The sequence below is a fragment of the Dicentrarchus labrax genome, unplaced genomic scaffold (assembly GCF_905237075.1).
Source record: "Dicentrarchus labrax unplaced genomic scaffold, dlabrax2021, whole genome shotgun sequence".
In the NCBI taxonomy this organism is placed as follows: Eukaryota; Metazoa; Chordata; class Actinopteri; family Moronidae; genus Dicentrarchus; species Dicentrarchus labrax.
Window position 1 is genome coordinate 33,459,142 of NW_026136711.1, and position 26,993 is coordinate 33,486,134.

General features: G+C 40.4%; 1 protein-coding gene across 9 annotated transcripts in view; it reads right to left on the reverse strand.

Moving 5' to 3' along the window:
* The window catches only part of chd6 (chromodomain helicase DNA binding protein 6), a 101,252-nt gene that overhangs the window by 31,152 nt on the left and 43,107 nt on the right, over positions 1-26,993 (reverse strand). For all 9 annotated transcript variants that reach the window (XM_051415087.1, XM_051415088.1, XM_051415089.1 and 6 more), the window contains exons 3-19: positions 24,597-25,233; positions 22,293-22,416; positions 15,954-16,107; positions 14,914-15,063; positions 14,421-14,486; positions 14,193-14,248; positions 11,709-11,826; positions 9,994-10,080; positions 9,675-9,812; positions 7,796-7,917; positions 6,789-7,032; positions 3,257-3,433; positions 2,549-2,692; positions 2,137-2,235; positions 1,388-1,544; positions 745-955; positions 294-489 (exon numbers count right to left, since the gene is read on the reverse strand). In XM_051415087.1, coding sequence (XP_051271047.1) covers positions 294-489; positions 745-955; positions 1,388-1,544; positions 2,137-2,235; positions 2,549-2,692; positions 3,257-3,433; positions 6,789-7,032; positions 7,796-7,917; positions 9,675-9,812; positions 9,994-10,080; positions 11,709-11,826; positions 14,193-14,248; positions 14,421-14,486; positions 14,914-15,063; positions 15,954-16,107; positions 22,293-22,416; positions 24,597-25,233 — 2,880 coding nt within the window. The remainder of the gene's footprint in view (positions 1-293; positions 490-744; positions 956-1,387; positions 1,545-2,136; positions 2,236-2,548; positions 2,693-3,256; positions 3,434-6,788; positions 7,033-7,795; positions 7,918-9,674; positions 9,813-9,993; positions 10,081-11,708; positions 11,827-14,192; positions 14,249-14,420; positions 14,487-14,913; positions 15,064-15,953; positions 16,108-22,292; positions 22,417-24,596; positions 25,234-26,993) is intronic.

Genomic DNA, 26,993 nt, shown 5'->3' on the forward strand with positions numbered 1-26,993 from the left:
AGGTTAGCAAAGAGGACGAACACAATATTTGTCCCTCACCAGAAAAGTCAACAAACTCTCAACCGTTAAATAAAAACATTTTTGGAAATGCCACTCAATTTTGAGAGTGTTCAAACATTTTGGCAAGAAATGGAAACATCCATTGCATAAAAACCGTGGGAAACCCACAGAGTCAAGTAACACTGCCAAAGTCATCCTGTGAAGCGCGCATCTTGTCAATTACTGCAGTCCCAAAAGGCATCATGAATGCCACTACATATTAAATAACAGCCGAAAGAGAGCTCTCCTCTCACCTGCAGGTCATTCTGGGGGTTCCAGTCTGAGTCGAATATGATGCAGGTATCTGCAGCCGTCAGGTTGATTCCCAGCCCTCCGGCTCTGGTGCAGAGCAGGAAAACGAAGCGGTCCGAGTCCGGCTTGCAGAACCTGTCGATGGCGGCCTGCCGCAGGTTCCCTCGCACACGACCGTCGATGCGTTCGTACGCGTAGCTGGAGAAAAAAAAATAAAAAAATACAAATGTGTTGATTTCTATAAGAACGTCATGTCAAGGGTAATGAATGCATCTTTGAATTCCTCTCCTTCCTCTAGAATGTTTTCTTTCCATTCTGCTTCTTCCATCTTTGCCTCTTTATCCGTCTTTCCTTTTCTCCTTCCACATTTTCCTTAATTTCTGTCCTTCCTTTTTATTTTCTCATTGAATTGTAACCCCCTCCTTCCCTCCCCACACTGCTCTTGCTTCTCACCGTCTCTGTATGAGGTAGTCCTCCAGGATGTCCAGACAGCGGACCATCTGGGAGAAGACCAGGACTTTGTGTCCCCCGGCCAGCAGTTTGGGCAGCAGCTTGTCGATAAGCACCAGTTTACCGGCTGCCTGGATCATGGCCTGCAGCTGGAAGTCGAGCGCATCTGGACTGTGGCACTTCCTGAAGCTTTCCAGAATCTTCTCCTCCGCTCCTGAAAGAATGGAAGAGGAAGGTAATGCTTTACTTTCAGGCTTAAAGAGATGGAAATAATTCATTGCACGTCTAAGAGAACACTGTTTATAGTTCCTTAACATAGGAAAATATTTGTGTGTGTTGTGTTTAACTTGACCATTTTCTTTGTTTAACCATGTTCTCTCTTTCTAGCTTGCTTTGTTTTGACTGCTTGTTGTTGAACACGTTACTGGTGTGCTGTGTAATTATAGATTTAAATGTTTTGCTAATTACAACTGATGTGTCTTTTAAGAGGTGGACTTACAACCAGGGAAGGACAAAATCACTGATTGTGTTTGTGTTAAAGTCTATGAGTCTGTGTGTTCCTTTTGTTACTAAACGCATGGTGTGTGTGTGTGTGTGTGTGTGTGTGTGTGTGTGTGTGTGTATCTGTGTGTGCGCGTGCTCTCACCTGTGATAAGGTAGGGGTGGTTGCAGCACTTGCGGAGCTCCATCATGGTGTTAATGAGGTTGGGCATGTTGTGCTGGTTCGCTCCTTTGGATAGGAAGGAGAAGTTCTTCTCTAAGATGGCTCGGTAGTATTTCTTCTGAATGTTGGTCAGCTCCACCTGCAGGGACACCACACAGACGAAGTCCAAATTATGTTTTAGTACAAAGGCTGGTAATGTGGTTCTTCTGTTGCTGTGTATTCCACCTAGTGTCTTTTCATTTATCACAATTACCCGTACAATGAATCACGTTGGGATTTTAGTTTCAGAATTAGAATATTGGCCAATAGTAAAACCATCCAACCATTCATCTGTTGTATATTCATCACTTATCCTGTTGTGGAACCTGGAAAGTCAATCACAGAGCTGACACACACACACACACACACACACACACACACACACACACACACACACACACACTCTGGCAAACGCATTCAAATTCGCGCCTAAGGGCAATTTTAGAGTTTCTAATTCACCCAACCTGCATTTGTTCGGACTATAAGAGGAAATTGGAGCACCTTGAGGAAATGAACAGACATGTAAAGAACATGCAAATCCCAAAAAGACAGGCTCACGTAACAGGAAGTTTTCTTTCATTTTAATAAACTTACATTTGGAATCTAGTTGTGACTGAAACATGTTAGATATGATAAGATATTAGATTCTCAGCTGTTGAATGGAATTGTTTCACACACACAGACAGTCCTACCTCTATGATGGTCTCTTCTTTGGGTGCCAGGTTTTTTTCTACATCATCCTTCAGTCTCCTCAACATCATGGGCTTCAAAATGGCCTGAAGCTTCTTCACCTATTGGTGAGAACAAGCAGGAGATGTGAATGTGACGTGAATGCAAATGTTATGTTTCTTTCTTGTCCTTCCTCTTTATGTTCATACTGGGAGTGTTTTTTTAAATCAAATAGGTTTTGAGAAAAGAAACATGAGAGAAAACAAAACACAGCTGATCCCAAGCAACACAACACAGAGCAAGGACACTGAGTGTGAGAGAACATGTTAGGATGCATTTAAAACAAACAGCACTACTTCCTGTAGCAGCAAAAGCCATCCCACACATTGAGACTTTGGCCTGACTTTAAGGCTACAATGGACTGTATCTACATACCTGTTCATCTGTTTTCAGGTCTCCAAATTCCTCCAGGAAAAGGCTTTCTGAAGGAAACTGAAGCGGCTCCAGGAAATTCAACAGGCTGAACAACTCCTCCACTGAGTTCTGCAGAGGGGTTCCTGTCAGCAGAACCTTGTGTTCCTGTTAGAAACATGGAGAGGAATATCTTTAAGAAACATGAATAATAATATAAAATAATCATATTTATCAGAATCAGAATCACTTTAATAATCCCAGGGGGCAATTACTTCCGTTACATACTCCAGATGTAATAGACATATAATATATTAAGAATATATATATATATATAAAGGATTATTCAAACTGAACTGAAAAATGACCCTGTTGGGTTTATCTAAACAGTCTTCTACAACTTCCTACAGGAAAGACAGAGAGACGGGAAACGGGACGGGAGACGGGATTACGCAAATAACAAGTCCAAGCAAATGTTGCCGAATTTACATTTTCATCTCACCACTAAATGGTCAACAGTCACATAAGATAAAAAACCACTGCTGTAAATTATATTATACTGGACGTAATTATGCTAATTCCTACATGCACTGTACATTACCACACACACACACACACACACACACACACACACACACACACACACACACACACACACACACACACACACACACACACACACACACACACACACACACACACACACACACACACACACACACACAGACTGACCAGGTTCATGAGTTTAAGTCCCTCCAGCAGTTTGCAGTTCCTGTTTTTCAGTCGGTGGGCTTCGTCGATCACCACGCAGCGCCAGTGGAGCTTCTTCAGCTCCGGACAGTCGGCCATGATCATCTCGAAGGTGGTGATGACACCTTGAAACTTCAGCACCCCAGGGATGGTGTTGCCCTGTGGAGAGAGAGAGAGAGAGAGAGAGGGCGACAATGGTAAGTTTAAATGATCAATTAATGATTTTATTTCTTGTATTTGTAATCCACTGTTTTTAGTGTTGTTTCAACTGATTCAATTGTATTATTATAGCTTTTAAATCTATTAATTGTATTCTATTGTCATCATATGTATCTTTGTTTTGTCTATTTAACTTATTTGATCTAGTTTTTATTTAACTTAATTAAGGTTGACACTTCTTATTAGCTTCTCAGTCGTTTGTGAAGCACCTTGAACTGCAGTAACCTGTATGAAATAGGCTACACAAATAAAGTTTAAGTGACTGATTGCAGGTCATGTCTCACTCTTGCATTCTTCACAATCTCTCTTTTAACCTTCCAATAAAAGCACAAAATGCCTCCAAAAATGTTGAAACTGCTGAACAAGTGAATTTATCAGGCATGACCAACATGAATATTCACTCCTCTTGGATATCTGCAGAAAGCCAAACTCAAAACCTATTAGCTTGACACAGTACTGCATACAGTATGATAACTCTGTATTCATCGGAGACTGGACACGCAGAAATACCGGTTTTGAATATTTATACCACACAAAGAAAAAAAGACAAGCAGAAGGTGTTTCGAAATAACTACATAGCTGAAATGAAATGGTCAAAGATGCTGATCACGTCATGGCCAGAGATAGAGCCACCCAGCAGGGAGGGTGAGGGAAAAAGAGGTCAATGAGATAGAGAGAGAGAGAGAAATGACGAATGTCTGTCACATCCACAGAAAAGTCTCTCGGATGGAGGATGGACACAAGAGGAGAGGAAGGCCGAGAAACAGAAAATGAAGAAACCGAGGAAAAGAAAAAGCAAAGATGCTCTTAAATCGTCCTCATCATCTGATGAATCATCTTGACGTCATGAGGATAGAGCACACAAACAGAGATAATGATCACAGGGTGGACGGTGCTCGCTTACCAAGAAAACCCAGTAAAAGTACACTGAACTACATAACCTGCAAACACACTGATTGAAAAGAACAACCTTAACCTTCTCCATGAAAATAACCTCATCTCCAACAGTAACGTTCTTCACTACATGTTTAACCTTAAAGGAATTCATAACACATTCTTATTCATGCTTACCTCAGTAGAAGCAACTCAACTATGTCCTTATATCACAAGATTACACGACACTTCTAAACGGTTTAATAGGAACTGTTCAAGAGCTGCTCAAAGCTATGACAATAAGATCTCTTCGATGTTGTGAAGTGTTGCTGTAGAGGGATGGAAGGCCAGTGTGAGAGTAAAGGAGATAAAGAGGCAGATTCTGTCAATATAATAAAATATCCATTGATCTTGCCATCAGAAGATCTGAATCTGATAGACAGTGATAGCTGGTGGATTAAAATCTAAAGTCTGGCAAACAGAGCTTTCATCATTTTATTACTGAACATGTTCAATAACCATAGCTACTGTATAACCTACCTACAATAACTTCATACTAAACCTAGCCCCAACCTTAAAGATAGTCCCTTAAATACAAAGAAATACATCATAAAAACACTAAGATCAGCTGAACATGAGGTATTTGTAAGGTATTAAAAAGTGACTTAAGATGGAGTCAAAGTTTTTAAGTTATTCAAACCCCCAACAGCAGTAGAAATCAGGTTTTGTGAGTCAGTACCTGAGACTTGGAAAGCAGGAGCTTATTAAAACAGCAACTGTGAAGCCAAGTTTAATTCCCTGTCCTTTCCTTACATGCAGCTGTAACTTCTTCTGCCAATTTCTGTGACCTTGTTGTTAACTACAACATCCTCCCTGCTCTCTGCAGAGACTGCTGAGACACAGACCTGCATGCTCTCTCTCCAACGGTTTGTCTTAACCAGTGATCAGAAGACAGCAGGAAAAAAACAATACGCGGCGCAGCCATAAAACATTTCAACTTTGCGGTGAACTCCATTCTCAGCCAAGAAAACACATTCTACCACAGATACCAGTCTAGACCGACCTCAACAACTCAACACTAAATGCAAAGAGTTTGCACTTCCTCCTGAGGTTTGTTGGAAGGGATTTCCCGACTCTTCACTAATTAGTCCTTACAGCACATAGACAGCAGGCAGGTTTGTGTTAATGTGAGTTCACCAGGGATAACAATTATATCAGCTTGAGGATGAAACAAACGATTATTTTCATATTCAATTCATCAGTCAGTTATAGTTTCTATCAGCTAATTAACTGACTTTCCTATAAAATGTTACAAAATACTTTTAAAATATCCCAGATGTCTTTATATCGCAAGCTCCAAACAGTCCAAAACCCAAAGAGATTCAGTTCACCACAGAGAAAAGCAACAAATCCTCACATTTGACTTCAACAATAAATTGATTATCAGTACAGAAACATAAATATGTATGGCCTATAAATTACTGGCCAGATATATTATTAGACCAATACATTTATTGACTAATCTATTAACAAAACACTTTATCATGAAATAATGTCTGGAAGACAGGAAACATCACAGACAGATGACTCATAACACAGAGGTAGACTAGTTTTAATATATACCATATGATATGAGTTTTTCTCTTCAATAGGCAGCAGTATTGTTTTGCAGCGAGTCTGGGCAAGCTGTGTAGCATGTATTGAGCTAGTACCCTTCTTACTAACAAGTATAACTTTATAACACAACAATTAACAACCCACAACAACCTCTCTTTAACAGGCCAAACACCATGGCACACAACAATTTCTGACTACATGTGCAATAGAACATTTCTATACGTACTTATTTCATGTAAATATTGATACTGACAGAATATTTAATGTCAGTTTATAGTGCGACTATTTTTTAAATATTTTGTTTTGAAAAGAAACCAATGGTAAAGTTGTATCTTATTTATTTTCAAGTTCTGTTTACTACATTGCAGTAGTAACTATTACACACAATAAAAAAACCTTTCTTTTTATTCTTTACATTCTGATTTCTTCGTATATTTTGTCAGGCAGAGAAAAACCCTACAGCAATAAAAGCCTTCAGTATATACATGATGAATGACATATTACACTGTGAAACCAGCAGAATGTTAAAAAATACTGCGATTAAAATTTTCGGTCAAACCAGCCAGCACTAGTAACCGGATATGTGGTGAATATGGTCTTAATAGAAGTCAGCAACAGCGAACTCTCGCCACTTTCTTTTATATCCTAGTGAGGGTATGCGGTTCAGAAATAAAAAGCCATCCACCCACACCTTCTCCCTTTGGGTCTATTTATAAAAACGCCACATGGCTGACTCATCCACTGCGTGATGAGAGGCGATGAGCACCGTGCGTACACTGTTAAAAATCATACATTCAAACATTACCTGTGGGTCTCTGTAAAACATCTCGTACTGCAGGATCATCTGCCGGCTGATCTGCGAGCCGTGATACACGATGACGTTCATGTGGGTCCACGTGCGAAACTCCCTCTCCCAGTTGGTGATGGTGGACAGGGGGGCGATGATGAGGAAGGGGCCGCGGATCCCCATGTTGAAGATCTCGTGCAGGAAGGTGATGGACTGGATGGTCTTCCCCAAACCCATCTCATCTGCTAGTATGCAGTTTTTTCTAGGAAGAAAAACAAAAGACAGTGTGTGTGTGAGAGAGAGAGAGAGAGCAGAGGAAGCCCATTGCCATAATCCTAAAATACAGGAAATACATCTCATTTATGGTAATTAGTACAACACTAGAGCTAATTAATGCAATATTATCTGTTGTATTCCTGTTCAGCTTGCTGTATGAAACATAACAGGCAGTACAGTCACCGGTCTTAATAAAAGGTCACTGTCCGACCCAAGCAAAGTGTTAAAAAGTTGAGAAAGCTTGTGTAGCTGCAGCGAGGAGAGAGTTCCCAGTGAGAGGCATTTACTGTACCTCAAACATCTTTAGTGACTCTGTTTGAGATCAGAAGGAGGGCTGACTTTAGTCTGGGTTAGTTGGATTTATGGAATGAACTTCCCTTTACAGAATGAAATCCCTGGAGGTCCTCACAGCTAATGCAGTGTGTGTGTGTGTTTGTGTGTGTGTCTTTGATGCCATTCTGAATACTTGAGAAATGTCAAGTGCTGTGTGAGTCATCTCTCTGTGTCTACCTTCAACCTCGGACAAATTTAACACTTGAAAACTAATTTAGTCCCAGTGTGACCGAGTACACTGTGTCAAGGTAATCATAAAAAGTTATTTTCAGTTTCAGTGGTAGTTTAATTCCAGTTCTAATGATGCTGATGCTTGCTTTGTTTTGTGTTTTCTCATGTTATATTCAATGATTTATTTATGTCAGTTTTTGTTTACAGCTTTGACTGGTTCCAGTGTGTTTGTGTGCAGTATTCACCTGTTGTACCAGTTGAACAGTAACCAGTTCATTCCCTCCAACTGGTATTCTCTGAGCTGGTTTCCATTGCGGTAATCTTTGGAGTGCTCCAACTTCTGCCATTTTTCTGGAGGAGGACGCTCCTGCAATATGAACCATACATTGTACTTTCCGTGATTCCTTTAGTGGTAAAGAAGTGTTTAAAGTCTCACCATTTCAATTTCAGCTGAACCAAAGAATACGTAAGTGACACCATCAGTTTTAAGTTGTATTATTAAAAAAAACAACTGTGATTACTAACAACAACAACAACAACTGTGAAAAGGTTTCTTTTTCTGAATGTAGTCATCTTCACTACATAGCTGGGAAGAAGGAATATCACATATTAAAACTATTTTGTTCCCCATATAAATCGGAAAGGCGATAAATGAGTCCCAATTTTTGAAGGTAAGGGAGGACTCATTCTCTGATGTTGGAGGTTGAATATACAAATAATAAAATAAGTAGCTGCCTGGGTGTAATAAGTGATAATAGTAGTTTTAAAATGAATAATGGCTAAAAAAGCAAGAATAATATGCTCAGGTCTAATCTCTCAGGAGTGGACAGACTCTGAAAAATGACTGCTTAAATAGCTGCAATTTTGTAATCGACATCCAGCAAAGTAAATCTACTGTTCAGGAGACTGATGAGTTAAAATACACCTCTGTCACAAACTTCTCTGCTCTTCTTACATTAATTGGCCTCTCCACTGAACACTGGAGCGCAGACGCGGAGGGGATTGCGGGTCACAGAGCAGAAGATGTTTTACATGGATCTGATTGTGAGGTTTTTCAAAACCTCAACGTGACCTCCAAAAACAAACACGAAGCCAGACCTGATGGTGCAGAACTCCAGTGTGAGAGGAAAGAGAAACCTCACAGTGCTGATTGTGTTTGCACTCATTAGCACAGTAAAAAGAAAACAGGGCCAAGATGGTGAATTTGAGGGAGTGTTGTTGTAGAGTTGTGGGCAGAGAGGTTGTCTGTTCTCCATGATGTTGTGGTGTTGTGCAGTTTCCCTGTTTCTTTTATCTGCCCACCAACATAAACTCAAGATGCGAATGTGTTTGCTCACTATTTATCGAAACATAATGCGATTCCAGACATCTGAATCACCGCCACATCACATCACACAGGTCTGGTGATGTACTCTTTGACAGCTGCTTCCCTGGCTGGGAAATCAACCGAGCCAATCAGAGCTCAGTAAGTAGCATTAACAATAAAGACATCATCTCCCTGCACCGGAGTCATTGAAATTGTGAATAAAACGGACAGTTATACAAGTTGTTACACAGATAAGTAAGTTATAAATCTGAATATTTCTTGCTCCAAGCTAATTGTACTGCAGCTTCTGTGTTGACTGAAAATTGACAGACGGGACGATTATGTCAGTCACTGTGGACTAGTCAGGGCAAAACAAACCCATCTTCCAAATGGAAATCAGCTAACATGAACACGACGTCAGACTAAGTAATGAAGTCAAAACGAAACTGCAGTTCAGACTAATTATCAGGTTATATCTGAGGTCGACTCCTACACTAACAATGCTCTGCTTATTTGATGTCAAAGTCTTTCATTTCATAAGTTTGGTTTCGTCTGAAGTGATACTTCCCCTGCTAACAACACTTTGCCACTTTATTGATGAAGATATTTTTTCGTCACACAGTGTGTGGGTCTATAATAATCACAACCTTATTGAAGAGTTAATATGTGCCAAAAAGCTTTCCAAGCTTACCAAGATCTGCTTTAAACTGGCGTCGTATTCACGTTCTTGAGTTTTTGTAGAATTTAACATTTTTCCTCCTCAAAATACTAGTTTTTCTCTTCTCATTTTCTTGTCCTCTTTATTTGTTTCTGCTCACCATGTGTCTGAGATCTGGCGGCAGCTTCTGGATCTCCTCAAACTCTTTGATCTTCTCTGGGTCCAAGTCCTCCTGCAGCTCCCACGTCGCCTCCTCGTATGAGAGACTGCACCACTTAACGAGGTAATGGGTCACCTCCTACAACAACATACAGAAAAACATTGTTTGTGTGTGTGTGTGTGTGTGTGTGTGTGTGTGTGTGTGTGTGTGCGCCACAGGACTAGGAGTGTACCACCACACTGAGGACCTTCAGTTATAATTGCTTTCAAACCAGACAAACGCTGCTGTCAAGGTCTGTCTGTGTTTATGTGTTACGTACCTCTCCAGTCTCAGTATCTGTGGTAACAGCCACCTCCAGCACTCTGTCTGCCTCAACATAGTCTGGATTAAATAAGTCCTCATCGGGCTAGAGAAAGAGAAACAAAGAGAGACGGAGAGAGAGAAAGAGAGACAACAAGAGATTCTTCATTATTACCTATTAATAAGTTCAGGGATCACTTTGATAGAAAATGAAAACAGCCTAGAAATAAGAGGAGAGTGGGTCCTGTCAGTACTGTAATTCTTTGTCATTGGTTATTACACTCTGTATTTACTTTGTATTTATGCACTTAATTTACTTATTTTGCTTCCTTAACACGTCTTCTATTAGATTACTGGAAAGAAAACACAGAAAATACCCATTTAGGTGTTTATTTCACTTCATTTTGCCAGTTTGCGTCTGTAGATTTCCCCAAAAGTTATCATTGGATAACATTTTACTTGCATATTTAAACATTTCAGAAAACTGTAGGCAATCAACAGGAAGTTTCATGGGGATATATATCTGTTAAAATGTGTACCCTATTCACCTGTGGTGTCTTTCAAATTGCATTTACAATAAATATAAAGATAAAAGCCATTTTCTTTCTCACACTCTGAGGCAGAAATCTGTACTTCAGTAGCACTTACACCAAACCATCTAGTTTTATTGCTATCTATATTCTTAAGGTTTTTAGAGGGGTTTGTTCATATATCCTTCAGAGCCTGATTTATATCACATTTTATTCCTAAAAAATATTTTTTTATGGCTTTTGACAGTATTTTCTGATTTATGGAGTGATGAGAAGAGATTTCTTCCTGTTAAAATCTTTGACTCTAATATGTCAACATGCTTGCTTTATCCAAAGTTCAGATTCCTGTTCTGAGAATATATTCAAAATACCACATTTTTAATTAGATAATGCCTAGGTGGTGTAACAATTCACCAAATCCACGGTTCCGTTCAGACCTCGATTTTTGAGCCACGGTTCGGTTCATACCGCGGTTTTCCCCGTTTCCCCATTTTGCAGAGAAACAGAGAGAGAGAGATGTTATCTGATATAACATTAAGTGGATACGGCAGAAATCTTACATTACCGAGCGTCAGTGAACGCACCACTGCAGATGTCACTCACTAACGTTAGTTTCGGTTTGGACCCACATGCGGCGCACTTGAAAACTGAATCACGGGTGAGTTTATGAAACGTACTGCTGATGGAGAAAGTCAGCAGAGACACACACAGGGAGAGAGAGACAGAAAGAGGCGGAGCAAGCGGGCGTGTTTGCCGTGAGTGACCAGAGGTCCAGGCTAGGTGTGTGTGCGGTGTGGTACCTTGCTACCATCCCTTACCCCTTAACAATTCTTCTGAAAAGCTGCAACAAAATCCAATAATGACGTCTGACCTGGCACACTTCTATGAAGTTGAAATTAAGCAGTAAAAACCATATTATGCTTTTATGTCAAGGTGTTGCCTTGGTTACAGTACGTTGGAGTTAACCTGTCGACCTTTATAGAACTTTTAACACTGGATTAATGCGTTGTGAATTATCAAGCAGTTTGACCCATTCATTATGCACCTGAAGAAATCCCCTTTACATTCTCCTAATCGCTTTGTGATGGACAAAGATTATCAAATACAAATGTGTCCAGCATGACTCAAAAGGAGAAGATTAGCCTTGTGTCCGGACCTGAACAGCAGATAAGAACAATAAACAGAGGACGATGGTAACTGATACCTCGGTGAACAGGTGTTTCATCTGGGCCTGTTTGGTCCTGAAGCGTTTAATCTTCTGGTGGATTCTGGGATCTTTCTCCAGCTCTTCCAGAGTGGCCCATTTGCAGTGCAGGTAGGAACTAAAATAGAACACAGCACAAGAATCAACACAGCTTTCTTTGGTGAAACGTGGATTTTGTTTGCCAGATCATATGTTTGTAAAATCAACAAAATAAATAATTATCATCCATCAAAAATATCAAGACCAGTCACTGTGACCTCTCTTTTTCAACCATTAACTGAACAAAGAGCCTTGTACATGTAGTTAGACGAGTAGAACAAATCAGTCCTCACCATTATTTCTGCATCAAACCCAGTACAGCACCATAATCTATTTGAAACAGGTCCAAAATCTATGCTTTCAGGTCACTCTTGGCACAGTTTATAGTACTGTCAGAGTTCAACTTGCAATGTTCTCACCTTGGCCCACAAACCAGGGCTAATAAGATCCATTAAAGCTTGTCGTAACATGGATAAAATACCATTACTTATTTAGCCTAGGTGCTAATTTAGAATTAGTTTAAAGTCCAAAGTGACTGTTTTCGTGTCGCCCTCCACTGTATCTTTCAGACGAAGAGTTTTATCTGTATGCACCATACATCACTGACTCTTACAGAACGGGGAACAGTGAGGATGCCCCCCTCTGTGTTATACGCACTGAAAGAATTCCCTAATCATTAGTCGATGGGGAAGAAAGCTGAACAAATGTTGTTACTATGGTTACAGTTTGACATGCATGATTGAATCCATAAACCACAATCTATAAATGGACAAAAATAAATGTCACTGCAGTGTTCGGTGTATAGTACTTCTACCATGCAGTTACTAAACAGCCAATGTAACTACTTATGCATTTGATAGTGCAATATGTATAATGGGGATTTTTATACTACAAATATTAAACTTGGGGCTTTTTCTGTAACTTTATAATTTGTGAATACATTATTCTAAATAAAGTCGTGAAAAAGTAAAACGTTCTATTTTGTTTGATTCAACTCGAGCAAAGTCTCTATGTTTTATTCATCACCCCTGAGAATAAATTACGATCATAATAATGGCAGTATCTGTGTAGGACCTTTCTTAAAGACACAAAGTGCAGGAACAAACAGGAGGGTCTCCAGAGATCCTCAGACTGGCTGGAAGAGCTGAACCTCGGTGAGAGGATGAAAAACTCTCTGCTCTCCCTCAACAGCGACTGCTGAGAAGCACTTTACTGACTCTGGAGAGTAGACCAAAGCTAAAACACAGCCCATGTGTGCAAAGTCAACTTCTCTGGGAGAAATCAATGTCATAAGAAATATTAACTAAGCCGCTCTACCATAGTGAAGACACTCTGTAAATGTTTTCAGCAATGAAGAGGGTGAATTTAAACACCTCTGAGGCTGAACATGTGCATAATGGCACCTAGGACTTGCTGTAGATTCATCAGGGATGATTTTTAGGACAGTTCTTTGATTATGTTAGCGAACCTTACCCTAACTTGCCAAGGTGTTCTCTCCCTTTCCTCTACCTAACAAGCCACACACCAGCATGGTCACATGGAGCACAGCTCCAGTGATTACATGGGTTTTACTTCAGGTGCTTCATTTTCCATGCTAGTGGGTCTGTTACCAAATTGCAGAATAATCCATCCAACTGTTGCCAAGATATTTCCCTTTGAATCACAAATGTCAACCCGCTGATGGCGCTTTAGTAAAAGTCAGGGGATCACCAAAGTCACTTCTTCCTCTGGATAACATAAATGTCTGTTCAAAGTTTAATAGCAATAGTTGTTGAGATATTTCAGTTCAGACCAAAGTGGTGGACCAACGCCAGCCACACCATCGGCTAAAAAAAACGTGTGCATAGGCTGGTGTCTGACACGGATATGAATTGTATATGTACACTGAGTTACACCTTCACTGTGCAGTATAATCCAATACAGCAGCCCTAGTTGTTCACGCCCTACTCCCACATATTCACACCTGGAAGCTGCCCAGAACAGCCACAGTCTGATCGGTCAGCCACTAAGCAGCTCCACCGGGGGACCCCTCGGCGGTGGTTATGAGAGAGGGGCTGCACGTTCACAATCCTGCCAACCGATGACCTTTCGATCAAAAGCTCCCTTCCAATCTTAAGGCCACAACTGTCCAACAAACAGCATGCTGAAACACTACGGATTTCCCAGAGTTCTGGTACGATTCAATCCTGGTCGTTTTGGATTCTGCAGGTAATTGTGGCGTTGTACTGGATTGCACTCAGAGATAGTTGTAATATTCTGACTGCCTCATGCACAGTTTGTAATTAGAGAGGATAAAAACACCCCTGGCATGGTTCACCTGATCTGAGAAAAGTGGATAGCGAACAGCAACATAAAATGGAATAGAAACCAATTAACGGACATCAATCAAGCATCAGCTAAACGTATAATAATGCCAGTATATGTAGATGATAAAGAGAGACTCACAAATTTCTGTACTTGACATAAAATTCCTCTGTCTCCTCTGCTTGGTCCTCTGAAGTCTAGGGAGGGAGAGAAGGAGAGAGACAAATGAAGTAAAGGAGAATTAAATATATGGCGAGCAGCAGGAAAGTAGGTTAGACTGAGGGGGAGAAAACCAAAAGAATGCATTTATAATCCACACAAAATAGTTGATTCATTCATGAAATCGTGCATGTGTTCTTTCTTCTTCACCTCTTTCTTTGCTATTCTGACAGACAGAATTTTCTCAATGATGTTGGCCTCGTCCTCAGGTGGTTCCTGAGGGAGAGAAAGACAGAAAAGATTAGCCCTCGACAAGGATGAAGGTCAGTTCACAGAGAGCGTTCATACAGCAGCAGTGTAATAAAGGCTTCAGCCTGAAAGCATTCGCAGAGGCACCTCACAAATTCTAAATGTGTAGTACACAAAATATTGGCAATAATTATTAGATAATGTCTCATCCTGAGAGGTAATAGTTTGTCCTACATGTTTATACGAATGACACAATACAATTCAAAACTGCAGCCTCTGAAATGACGAAACATTATGACCTTCATAAAGTTAGACTAGTGACAGTGAGTCTTATTTTACCTGCATTTTAAAACTGAGACAAAGTAGCATGTGACAGGAAGTGAAACTGAAGTAAAGAGAGGAGAAAAGGAGGAGAGAAGAACAGAAACAGAGGTAGTATGTGATCTTAATGCACCTCAGCCTGCCAGGCCAGCGCAGTGGCATTGAGCGCTGAGATGCGGCCGGCTCCGAGAACTGCGATCGTCTCCCCATCGTCGTCTACCACCTTAAAGTCCAAATCCTCGTTATACTTCCTCCTCTTGACCTGACGTCCCGAACGCCGCTTCTAAAAAACAGGAGGGAGACAGATGAATGAACAGACAGAAGGAAGAGAGACGCAGATAAGGGAAGAAGAGTTGAGGAAGAATAAGGATGGAGAGGAAACAGAGAAGAGGAAGGAAGACGACCCAGAAGTGGAGAAAATAACACAATGAGGTATTGGGGTGAATTGAGGGGAAAGTGAGAGGAAGAATAGAGGGAAGAGGAAGTGAGACGGAAGGAGGGAAAGAAGAGATATTAGGGTGAAAAGTGTTGACGGAGGAAGGAATTGAGGAGGAAAGGAAGGAATAAAGGAGGGAAGAAATGAAATGATGCACAGATGGAGGAAATCCAGAAAGAAATGTCATGGGAAATTGCTGCTACTTAGTTATTTAACAGAATCTTTGTAACTGAACATGCAGATGAGCTCTTTAACAACACAACACAAGGTCATTAAATGTTGAGTAACATTATGCCTGACGTTATTTATTAAAACAGTTGTGATGCAGAAAAAAAAACCCTGTTTGACATCATAATGTTGACGTTTTCCTGCACTTGAGTCACCCTGTATCAGTGTTTTCCCCACTGCTAAGGACGCTGTTAATGTATGTCAGATTATTAAAGGTCAAATTAATTATGATACCTTGGTATCTCTGAGACGTGAACAACTTGCCTTCTGTTTTATGCCTACAGGAATGTCTCCTCAATTTAAAACACTGCAATTCCCAAAACCCCATCTGCTTCCTGTCACAAAGAGGATGTTTCTACTTGTTACAACATGTTTGAAGTGCTCTCAACATTTTATTCTTTTGGCAATGGTGTAATTTGTTCCCAACAGTAATCGTGTAAGTCTCCTATAAATTCACACTCAATCCATGTAGCCCACAGCCTCCAGGGTCTATCCAGTCTCTCACTCACCGCGTTATCCAGAGGGTCTTGGCTGTCCTCTCCACCCATATTGAGGGCTGACATTGAGGTAGTGTCGTCACTCTCCGCCCCCTCCTGGACAGCCAGCTCCTGGTTTCTCCTCTTTCCCTTCTTCTTCTTCTCCACCGGCGCTGCGCCAGGATCTCTGTGAGGAGAGGAATTCTGATGAGTAATTAGCAGCTCTAGTAGCCTGCAGCAGCGTCATCTCACTCAGCCAGAGGCTGGAAACTCTACCGCTCCCTGAGGATTTGTACAGGGCTGTTTCAGACAGTTATATCTGGTACAAAGAATTTATCCACACTTTGTTCTAATCTTTTCTAGGTACCGTTATTTCCTGATCATCAAGACAAAGGACAATCACTGAGAGCAACCAGCTGGTGAAATGCTGGCCACGAGATTGGAGCACGCTTTGGACCAGAAGGCTGCCGGTTTGAATCCCCAGACTGGTTAAGAAAATCAGAGCAGAGGAGCTGACGGGTCCAAGGAGGTTGTTATGCAATGACTTATTTGCATATCTGCTGCAAAAATCAACTGAAAGACTCTTTTCTTAAAGACAGTGATACGGCAGTTAGTTGGAGCATCTTTAGCTTATGTTATGTGACATATTTCTGAGTGAAACGACTGAGCATTTTAGGAGACGTTTGATCAAATCATTCAGGGCTCTGCCTGCTGGAAAGTGGGTGTGACACAGTGAGCACGAAGAAAACAACAGGGATCTGAAGATAGATATCTCAATTCAATTATAGAGAACTGATTAAGAGGTGGAGAAGGAGGGAGTAAAACCACTTAAACCACAACTGTTCACTTCTGTCAATTTGATAAATAACCAATACGATGTATGTACAAAGGGCCGGAGGGCAAGATTAGTGTGATATTTTTTTAAATAGAAAGCAGAAGGAATTTTGACTATATTAATCATTTTATATTCTTTAACCAAACATATGCCAGGAGATAGCATAAATTGGTGCAAACAAAGAAACAACTTTTGGCTGGATGGGGCCTCTAAGGCTATCGCTAATGGGATCTTAAGCAGGATGCGGCCCCACCACTTCACGAGAAATCAATAACCAGTCCACACCTCACCAATGTGTCGCAGCACATCATAGTGCATCATATGTGCACAGATTGCACCCAGACACCCAATATTTATGGCACAGTCCAAGAAGAGTCCAGCGTGCAGCAGAGCGGGGGAGAAAACAGCTCTCTCCCTGCACCGAGAGGCACTAGGGAGAGCGCCCAGTTAAAGCACCCAAATAACAATCTTCCTGACCAAAACACTCAAGAGTGAGTCATAGAAACACGACATCACGCAGAAAGAAACAAATGAAAGAGCAGGGAGAGGGAATAAATAATTAGAATAGTTATAATTAGAATAAGTTCTCTTTCAAATCAAGCATCTTAAGACTTCAGTACACGTTAAGAACAAATACTACTGGCACCACTACAGAGAACTGCCCATGCACATTTAATATCCAGGAATTCACATTATAGACACTAGTGTTGACCATACACAGTCCAGCCTTATAGGTTTAGACCTAGTCCTGTTACTGTATTTAAATCACACAAGAGCCTGAGCTGTCTGCTAAACTGAAACCAGCTCCCAAAACACACAGGCTTCTGTCCGAGTGTTTTGTTGTCAATTCATACTTTTTTTTAAAACAGGAGACCAACATAGTGTATGACTCAGTTTCCTGAACATGCATTCGACCCATGTTTGACCGCATTCACGAGACTGCTGTCCCTTATAAATCTCACCCAGAGAGACACTGTGTCTGCAACTGCAGTTCCACTCACATCACTGCTAAGCCACAGTATTACTGTCTGTCCCATCAGCCACCACTTACAACATCACATCCACTTTTGTGCACTATAGCATGTATTTATCACAGGTTTTACATCCTTCTTACTCATACTTGAACATATTAAATATGCACATTTTTTTTTACACATTACACACACCCTTTATATAATACATATGAAATACATGTGTAACATAAAATGTGCATATATAATATGTACAAGTATGAGTAAGAAGGATGTAACCCCCCCTTTCCTGTCACTCTTCTGCTACCTCTATCCATTAAAGGCAGAAATATATATACATACAGTATATTATTTTTGTAAAGTCTATTGTATCTTATCTCTTACACATACAACGAATTATATCATATAAAATAAGATATTTCAGTTTCTAATTTGCAATCAGAAAACAGACCTAGAACTAGCAGGAGGCCTTATGTATTAACCTTTCTTCCAGAATGAATTTGTATTAATATATACAGTGACCGATACTTTCAATAAATTAGTTGATGGTAAGAACTTGAAAGACATTAAGCATTTATGTTTTATTAATTGAAATTATTTCAATTATTAAAAAGCTTTTAGTATTTTTACACGAAAAAAAAGCAGGAGTGCCATGTCCCAAAGTGGCATTTACTGTATCCTGCTTATAGACCGCATCCCAATGTCTAATGTCTCTCAGATTACCATAAAGTAGAGGTGGGCAATCTGGGCAATAATATCACAGTCTATTTAATCGCAGTCAGGATCAATCATCTGTTGCTATCTCTTTTCTCAGTTTTGAAATGCCCTTTAGACTACAGCCAGATTTGAAAATTCTCAATTTGAACCATTAAAACAGAAAATTGCATTAGAGATAACAAGGTTATAAAATGGTGATATGGTCAATAGTCAGTGAGGTTATGTGACATTAGGAAACAAAAGTAAGAAGCCATTTAATCTCTACCATTCGCCTGAAAAGAAGATTGTGGAAGCCTTAGATCACGGTCAGATTGCATGAAGCCATTCATTTTAACTTGCAAAGTAAGGGGAACACAATTAGTTTGAAATTCTCTCGCAGTTTATTTTACAAAAAGTAACAACACACAAGTATATGGTAAAAAAAAAAAAAAAAAAACCTAAATGGGCTTATAAAGTCAACAAAGAAAGGAGAAAGGGAGAGAGAAATGACAAAGTACTTAAAGTAACTACTGTATTATCAGGTTATGAATGGAAGAAATAATAATTTGTGCTCACAAATGAGTCACTAGTGCTTCTGAATTACTTTGGTTACTGCAGTGCAAATGACACAATGAAAGATGTCAGGCCATAAGGAATCCAATCTGAATGCGTTGTTTGGGTTTAATGTTTTGATCTGGACAGAGATACAAGGATTTACTTTGGATTTCGCCTGTTAAACACTGTTGTTTTATCTTTAATATCCCTTAAACACACGTTCAAATGTTACATTTATTAAACATTATGCTCTGTTAATCCACGGACAAATCTGATTAATATGAGAGCATCAATTACACATTGAAGGAGACCTGCCAGACTCTGCAGTACAGCACAAAGTGGCTATATCTTTAAGTTGCTATTCATCAGGCTGTATATGGCAGGTTTGGGAAATTAACACCAGGAAATCAGTAATTAACCCTAGCTGATTGATTACTTCCCTCTACAACTGAACTTAGAGTTTGACCATCGATCCCTCAGGAGTCATTCTTCTTTTTAAAAATGAAGCTGGTGTGTGAAGGGCACGTGAGAGCGACTGGTGGATTGAGGACAGCACTGGCTGCTGTGGTCTGAGGATTCACTTTACGATATATATTCTCTCTCTTTCGCACTGAGACTTTGCCAACAGTGAGAAAAAGGACAAAGCAACAGATTCAGATGGAATTAAAGCTGCACCACATGAGGACTTTGTAATCTTCTTGTGAAAAGTGTCATCTGAACAAAGCAAGGCCCGATACCACGGCTGACCTGGAAATGACCCGGAGTCGGCCAAGTTCCTCCTCTCCTTCTGTCTCATCTTTTCTTTCATGTCATTACCTCTGTTTTCATATTCCTCATCCTCAATAAACCCATTTCTCTCTCTCTCTCTCTCTCTTCTCTCTCTTTCACAGCAGTGATTGTGATCTCCCTCTTCTCAATTACCTTCATCAGCGTTTCTTCTCACCCTCTCACACTCATCGGAAACTTTTTTCCTCTCTCTGTCTCTCATCATTTCTTTGTTGCCTTTCTTAATTTCACATCAGTGACTCATATCTTCTCTCTCCTCCATTTATTCATACTTTATTTCTAACGCCTTTCCCTTTGTTCTCTTCCCACAATTTCAGTCATAAAACTCTCTACTACCTCAACTTTACTTCTATTGGAGAATATTGACTTTCTTTCTTTCTTTCATATCCGTCGCCTTTCTCTCTTCCACATTACAGTATCATAACCGCGTCTCAGCTTTGTTCTCTCTCTCTTGACGAAGTCAACCAGAAATATATTTCCAATCCCTCGTCTCTTCAGTCTCTTTGTGAACAGCCACAACACAACGGGTATCCTGCCATAAAGCATCTATAACAGCTATTTCTCTACAATTTATGACGTTCATCTTTTCACAAATGTAATTCAATCTGTTTGTGCCAGAGTGACTTCATGATAGGCATTTACTCGAGAATACGACAGTAATTACAATTATTAGTCTTAGTTTACATACTGTATATTTTCTGTTGTCTCTCAATGGTGGTCGTGTTTGGATTTACAATTTTACTGTGGAGCACAGAAACAACACAGAGACACACACAGGATCTAATTTATAACAATTCACTGACTTAAATAGATTAAAGTCAGAGAAAGTCAGCCACTGTGGTCAGTGAACATTAAATGGTATTCCTTTTATAGAAATGTTTATGTGTTAAAATAAGGTGTGAAACAGGTATTTCAAAATTAACTATTATTGACCTGTTAAAGGTTTAAAAGAAAATAACTCAGACGCTCGAGAGTGGAGGTAAAGTGCAACAAGTAAACCGATAACGCAGTGACTAAAAGAAGTCAGCATTATTGCAGAAATGTTTCGGAGCCTCTCGATCTTTGCTCCGACTTCACAACCTCATAAAGTGCGTTCAGCTGTTCTGAAGTGGGTTGAGAAAAAAACGAAGAAAGGGACAAACTGAAAAAGAGGGAAAAGGGAAGAATGTGTGGAAGACAAAGTGTGGAAGGGGGAGAAACAAAAGAAGAAAGGTACAGAGGAAGACAGACGGGCATGAGAGTGACCATTTGAGGGGGGAAAAGAAAATCTTGCCACCAAAAGATATATTTTCTGTGTTTCTCCAGCAGTATGTCAGTGTGTCTGTTTGTGTTGAAATTATGGATCCCACTTGGGCAGACACGCTGTGACCGCTTTGCCAAAACAGATGGTTGAGTTTAGACATCAGATTTTATTTTAAATATTGCGTTTTGGTATAAGCCTCGAGATGGCTGGGTTTTGGTACGCAGTTAAAAATCTGGATTTAATCGGCATATTGTTATTTTAATTATTTTATTTATATCAGAACATATTGGAAAACTTGACCGGTAATACAGTAATTTCTCACAGTATTCATATAGCTTGCTTTATTCAACCAAATGCCCAAAACACAAAAGATATAAATAATATATAGCATCAAACATTCAAATCTGAGAAACTGCAATCAGTTGGCAGGCAATTTTGTCTTAAAATTATGAATCAGTTGTGAAAATAGTTGCTAATTTATTTTCTGCCAATCAACTAATCCACTCATCACTGCAGCTCTAATAACTGGTTACATAAACTGCTGAGGTTAAGGTTAGAATAATAATGTGTGTGCACCCCCGAACACAGAGCGACAGGGCTGTCCACTCTGATTAGAAAAGTGTGTCAAAAATCCCTACGCATTTTCATCAGATATCTACACTGTGTGTGTCTCTGCGTGAGGGAGGGGCAGTGACGGAGTCATACAGGACCACTTGTGTTTGAGGTGCTTTAATAACGGAAAAGGATGCGGGCGAAAAGTTTTTTTCTGTTTTGTTCCTGCCAATTTCCAGGCCCCTCAGAGTAGCCATCATCTATTTGTTTGTTCATCCATCACATGCAACATCTCAGATCCAATTTCCAAAAACTGAGGAGCCAATTCATTCTTGCACATTTCCAAAATCACAAGCTCCAAGCTTCATTCTCACGGCTCATTTTGCTAAAGTACCACACTGTGTATCCATGTCGTCCTGGGTCTGAATAAGACTGATCACATCTTTTCTGACTCTCCAATAAAGCACAAAAAAGCCAAAATATAGCCTTTAAGTGAAATGCTTGTTACCCAGCTGCCCAGAGAAGAACTGCATAATTTGTTGCAGATGACAGGTTTACTGCCGCCCTGCTCTTTCTTGCTTGCTTTACTTCGTCAGTGTCTGCTTCTTGGGGTTTTTCTAGCACAGCGTCTTTCACTTTCTTTCTTCTAAATCCTTTCCCACTCTGCCTTCCTCTCGCTCTCTTATAAATCTCTCTCTCTTCCCATCAATTCCCAGCCAGTCAGAATGTCTTACCTGGGTTTGCGGCCCCTCTGTTTTGGCGCTGAGGGGACTGGGGTCTTGCTGTTGGCCCGACCATGGTTCTTGCCATGGACCTGCCCTGCGACCTTAGAGTGGAGGCCAGGGGTAGGAGGAGGTGCTGTTGGAGGACAGGGGAGAGAAAGGAGGACATGATGAAGATATTCTTTACGGTTTGGTCACACTTTGAACATAACTTTAGCCCTTCTAAAAAGTTCAGAACCCCACTGAACAAGCCAGCCAGGTAGGTAGGCAGGTAGCATGTGCAACATTAAGCTGAATAAATCAAATAAAGGATGTTAGTTTCTGTGTCTATGTACTGTGTTTATTTACAGCTGCTAGAAAGCTGTTAAAGAATTGACATTAGCACCTGATATAACAGGTCATAACTAGCTAATTCCCGGAGCAACTTTTATTGTGAAAAGCAAATTTAAAAAAAAAAAAAACTTTTATTGTGAAATTAAAAGTTCTATAGAAAGTCCAATAAACGTATCATTAAAACATTTTAATATATTTTATTACGTTACGTTATTGTTTTCTACAATTTATTAATGTGATTATTGATCACATGAATAAACTGATTACTGATTATTTACTCTTGTCATAGGGAAGAAAACCTTTACACAGTCCACATTTCATTCATTGTTTTTTAACTGATGTAAAAATATGTTTATTTCATATATATATTTCATTATTCTACATGTTTGACAGACATTCAGCATCATCTAGGTTCATGATGAATGGCGTCTTCAAAACATGCATCAACTCTATTTCTGTTTTTCAGCTTTAAAAGGGTGCTAATGCACCCACCCACACCTATGTGCACACACACAAGCAGGCATACTCAGCCTTAATTAAATCCAGCAATCACATTCTAATAAGCTTAATTAATCCTGACATGTCTGATCATGATTTAAGAACATTTAAGAACAGAACCGTCATCATCTGTACCTTCCAATTAGTGCTCAAATATTCCAGCTCCAATGCTTGATGGGAGATGACATGTTGGACATTTTTCTTTGGTTGTTTAGTTTAGGGATGTCACGAGAACCGATACTTCGATAGCTAGTCGATGCAAATATTCTGAAAACGTGATGTTTTTCTACAGTACTGTACAAGCTCGACCACTACATTTCTAGTATCGTGACATCCCTAGTTGACTCACGCACAGGGACGGACACGGACACAGACACACAGACACACACAGACACACACACAGACACACACACACAGACACACAGACACACACACACCTGATGTACTACCAAAAGTTTATCTGAATTAAATGTACTAAAGATTGAAATGGTTGAACCTGGTTTAGGGGCATTTAAGGATACAACAAACATTGTTACTGTCACATGACTGAAGTAATCCGGCTGTATCTAAGAAAATAGTGACTACTTTCATTCATTGATATTATTCCTGAAACAACTGCTTGAGTATAACTATGTAGAAAGGATAAATAGTGTGAAAACCCCTTTAATACACAGGATATCATGACAGATCTATACCTTTAATAGCAGCTCTGTTACTGTGAATTGGTTTGTCTCTTCATTTTTAATTAATGGATTAATTCAGTGATTCCCAACCAGGAATATGTGTACCCCAGTTACCAGGGGGTACATGGAAAGATTGTGTAACTCAACTAATTTGACAAAAGATAAATTACATTTTAATTAAAAATACATACATATATCAACATATTGAGTCAGCTCTTACACCCGAACACCAGGTGTTAGAGATGAAGAGTGCATGAAAACTAGTAAGTGAGCAGAGAAATCTAAACTGTTAGCAAAAACCGGATAAATCGCTGACACATCCAGCTTGTGCCACAAGTAGGAGGCTGCAAATGCAAAGTTAAAACTAAAACTGACAGTAGGAAAAAAAATATACTAATATTATCCACTTTTATATAGTCAATAGTGTTAAATAACATCCAGTTTAAATGGAACATCAATAGTGCTGATAAAGGGGTATTCGAGTTCATCTGACTGGAATGTGGGGGCACGTCCACCTCTGGATTATTTGATTAATTAAAATTGTGAAACCTGGCCTTCGTAAACCCCCTCTAAATTTAAAGGTTATGAAACAGAGAAACCCAGTAAACCCTCACGTTTGAGAACAGTGAACCAGTGAATAGTTGTCATCCTGTCGATGAATGACAAACGATTAACCCAAATGAACATCATAACGTCCTCCCACACAACCCCCTTCTACTCCAACACACACAACCACTTAAAAGCCATCACCGAGGCCCAGCACAAACACTGATAACACACTGCAGGCACTGTGACTGTGTACCTTGATTCGTGGGTACAGGAGGTAGGACTTTGACCTTCGGTTTTCTTCCTCTTTTGCCGGGCACCTTAACAGGCACCTGAGCTGGTCCGGGGGCCACTGCGGCCCCTGCCGCTTTCCCCCCTGCCACATTCTTCAGCTCTGTCCCGCTCCCTTTCCTGCCCTCCTTCCCCTTGGTCCTACGATCCTTTCGCTCCTTGCCTTCCTTGGGCTCCTTGCCCTTCCTCAGTGTGACCACCGTCACCTCCTTCTCCTCCTTTCGTTTCTTTGGTTTGCTGCTTTCGGTTTCCCCCACGTCCCCACCTCCTTTCTCCCGTTCTCTCTTGTCCTTTTTCTTCCGTTTCTTCTTCACCCTTCCTCCTCCTCCTCCATCGTCCTCCTCGCTCAGGGAGGAAGGAGGTCGCGGGGCTCCTCCGGAGTGCTTAGCGGCGTGGGCCCCGGCCACCGCGCAGTGATTGGACGTCGCCGTGCTGCCCACGGGGGTGAGGAGGCGGAGCTGGTCCTTGGGGCCCACGACCAGGTGTCCCCGTGGGATTGTGGGAAGTGTGGTTTGTGCCTTGCTGTTTTGGTCCGAGGCAGAGGAGGAGGCTGCTGCAGCGGAGGCCGAAGGTGGCGTGTGCTTCAGGAGGCCAGTGAACATCTGAAACAGAAGCATCATAAATTAAGTTTAGAATGATCATAGTGTTCTCGTAGTTAGCTCTACTTTACCAGGAGCTTTACCCCCTTTTTGCTCTCATGTTTTACTCCCTGTCTCTCAAGGGTCAAGCCAGAAATCTTGCCCTTATCTCTGACACAGATTTAATCTAGTACTTACTACCTTCTAAAGAATATTGCTAAAATCAAAAGATTAACGCCCAAGCAAGATGTAGACAATCTTATCCACGCCTTTATTTACAGGAAATTTAATTACTGAAATCATCTGTTCATAGAGCTTTCAAAAAAAGCTCTTTGTCAACTCCAACTTATTCAGAACACCGCTGCCAGGGTCCTCACAAAAACTAGGATATACGACCGGTTCTAAAACCCTCACACCGGCCACCTGTCACTCCTCAAAATCTTGCTGCTTGTCTACAAATCACTCCGTGCCTCCAGGCCCAAAAGGCATCGCCAATATGCTCGTACCATATGAACCTCCTGGAACCCTTAGGACATCTGGGCCTAGCCTACTGGTTGTCCCAAGAGTCGGAAAACAAAAAACAGTGAATCAGCATTCTGTTGTCATTCAACACAGACCTGAAATAACCCCCCAGGTAATATCAGACAACCCCTATTCTCACCACTATTAAAGTCTAAGCTAAGAAACTTTAGGATTTTACACTGCTTGCTCTAAATGTAAGAATATGTGCGGTGTTCTTTTATGTTTTCATTTTCAATTGATTTAAGCTGAACTGGTTTACTAATAAATTATGTATCTCTTGTATCACTTGCCTGTACTTTGGCACCTTTTAAATTGGAAATATTTTGCCTTTGCTGTGCATTTTATTACCCTTTAAAGCACACTGAATTACCTCTGGTGTATGAAATGCGTAACACAAATAATGTTGGCTTGCCTTTCACATTAAAAGCTTTCCAGCTGCTATAAAAAGGGCCTAACCCCTCCCTTTCCTGGTAGCCTTTTAATGTGAAACATCTGCAGGAAGTGTTGCGTTTCCTTGAGTCAGAACACTGACTGAAGAAAATGGCAAAGTGAATAGGAATTAATTAGTGAATGAAAAACAGCATTTCTGTTAGAGAGAGAAAAGTAACAGAGTGGTGAGAATGACACGACTCTTGTTGTTGCACTAATGGAATTAATGCGGTGGAAATTTTCAGTGTGAGTCATAATATCAGTAATTCCACCCTCACTCAATGTTTTTTACCCTGAATACTGACCAGCTTGTATTTGTTTATTATTATTATTATTATTATTATTATTATTCGGTATTAACAATGGATCCAAAGGCACTCACACAGAGAGTTGTCACCTGACTCAGCAGTTCCCGTCAGCTCTGTGGAGCTTTTGGCATTTCAGTTCACTGTTTTGGTTTTTTACTAGCTCACTCACTGTTTTGGTTCAATCTCAGGCAGCATAATTTAGCTGAGAAAGCTCTTAAAAAAAAAAAACAACTGTACGCTTCTCGCCCAGCACCAGACAGCAGACAGATTAATTTAGCAATTAGCTGGCGAACACACTGGAGCATGTAGCAGCTAAGGAACCAGACATTTTTAGCAGAGACCCTAACAGAGCTGAGTGTAATAATTGGAGTAATGAACATACAATAGGTGGCCAGGAACACGACTGCAGTTAAATGCTAATGTTGATCTGTGTCTGCTGGATGTGTAAATTGGCAAACCGTTTGCTAACATGTTTGCCGTATTATCTCCATAAGGTGATAATGTGTCAATGTGGGGTTAACAGCT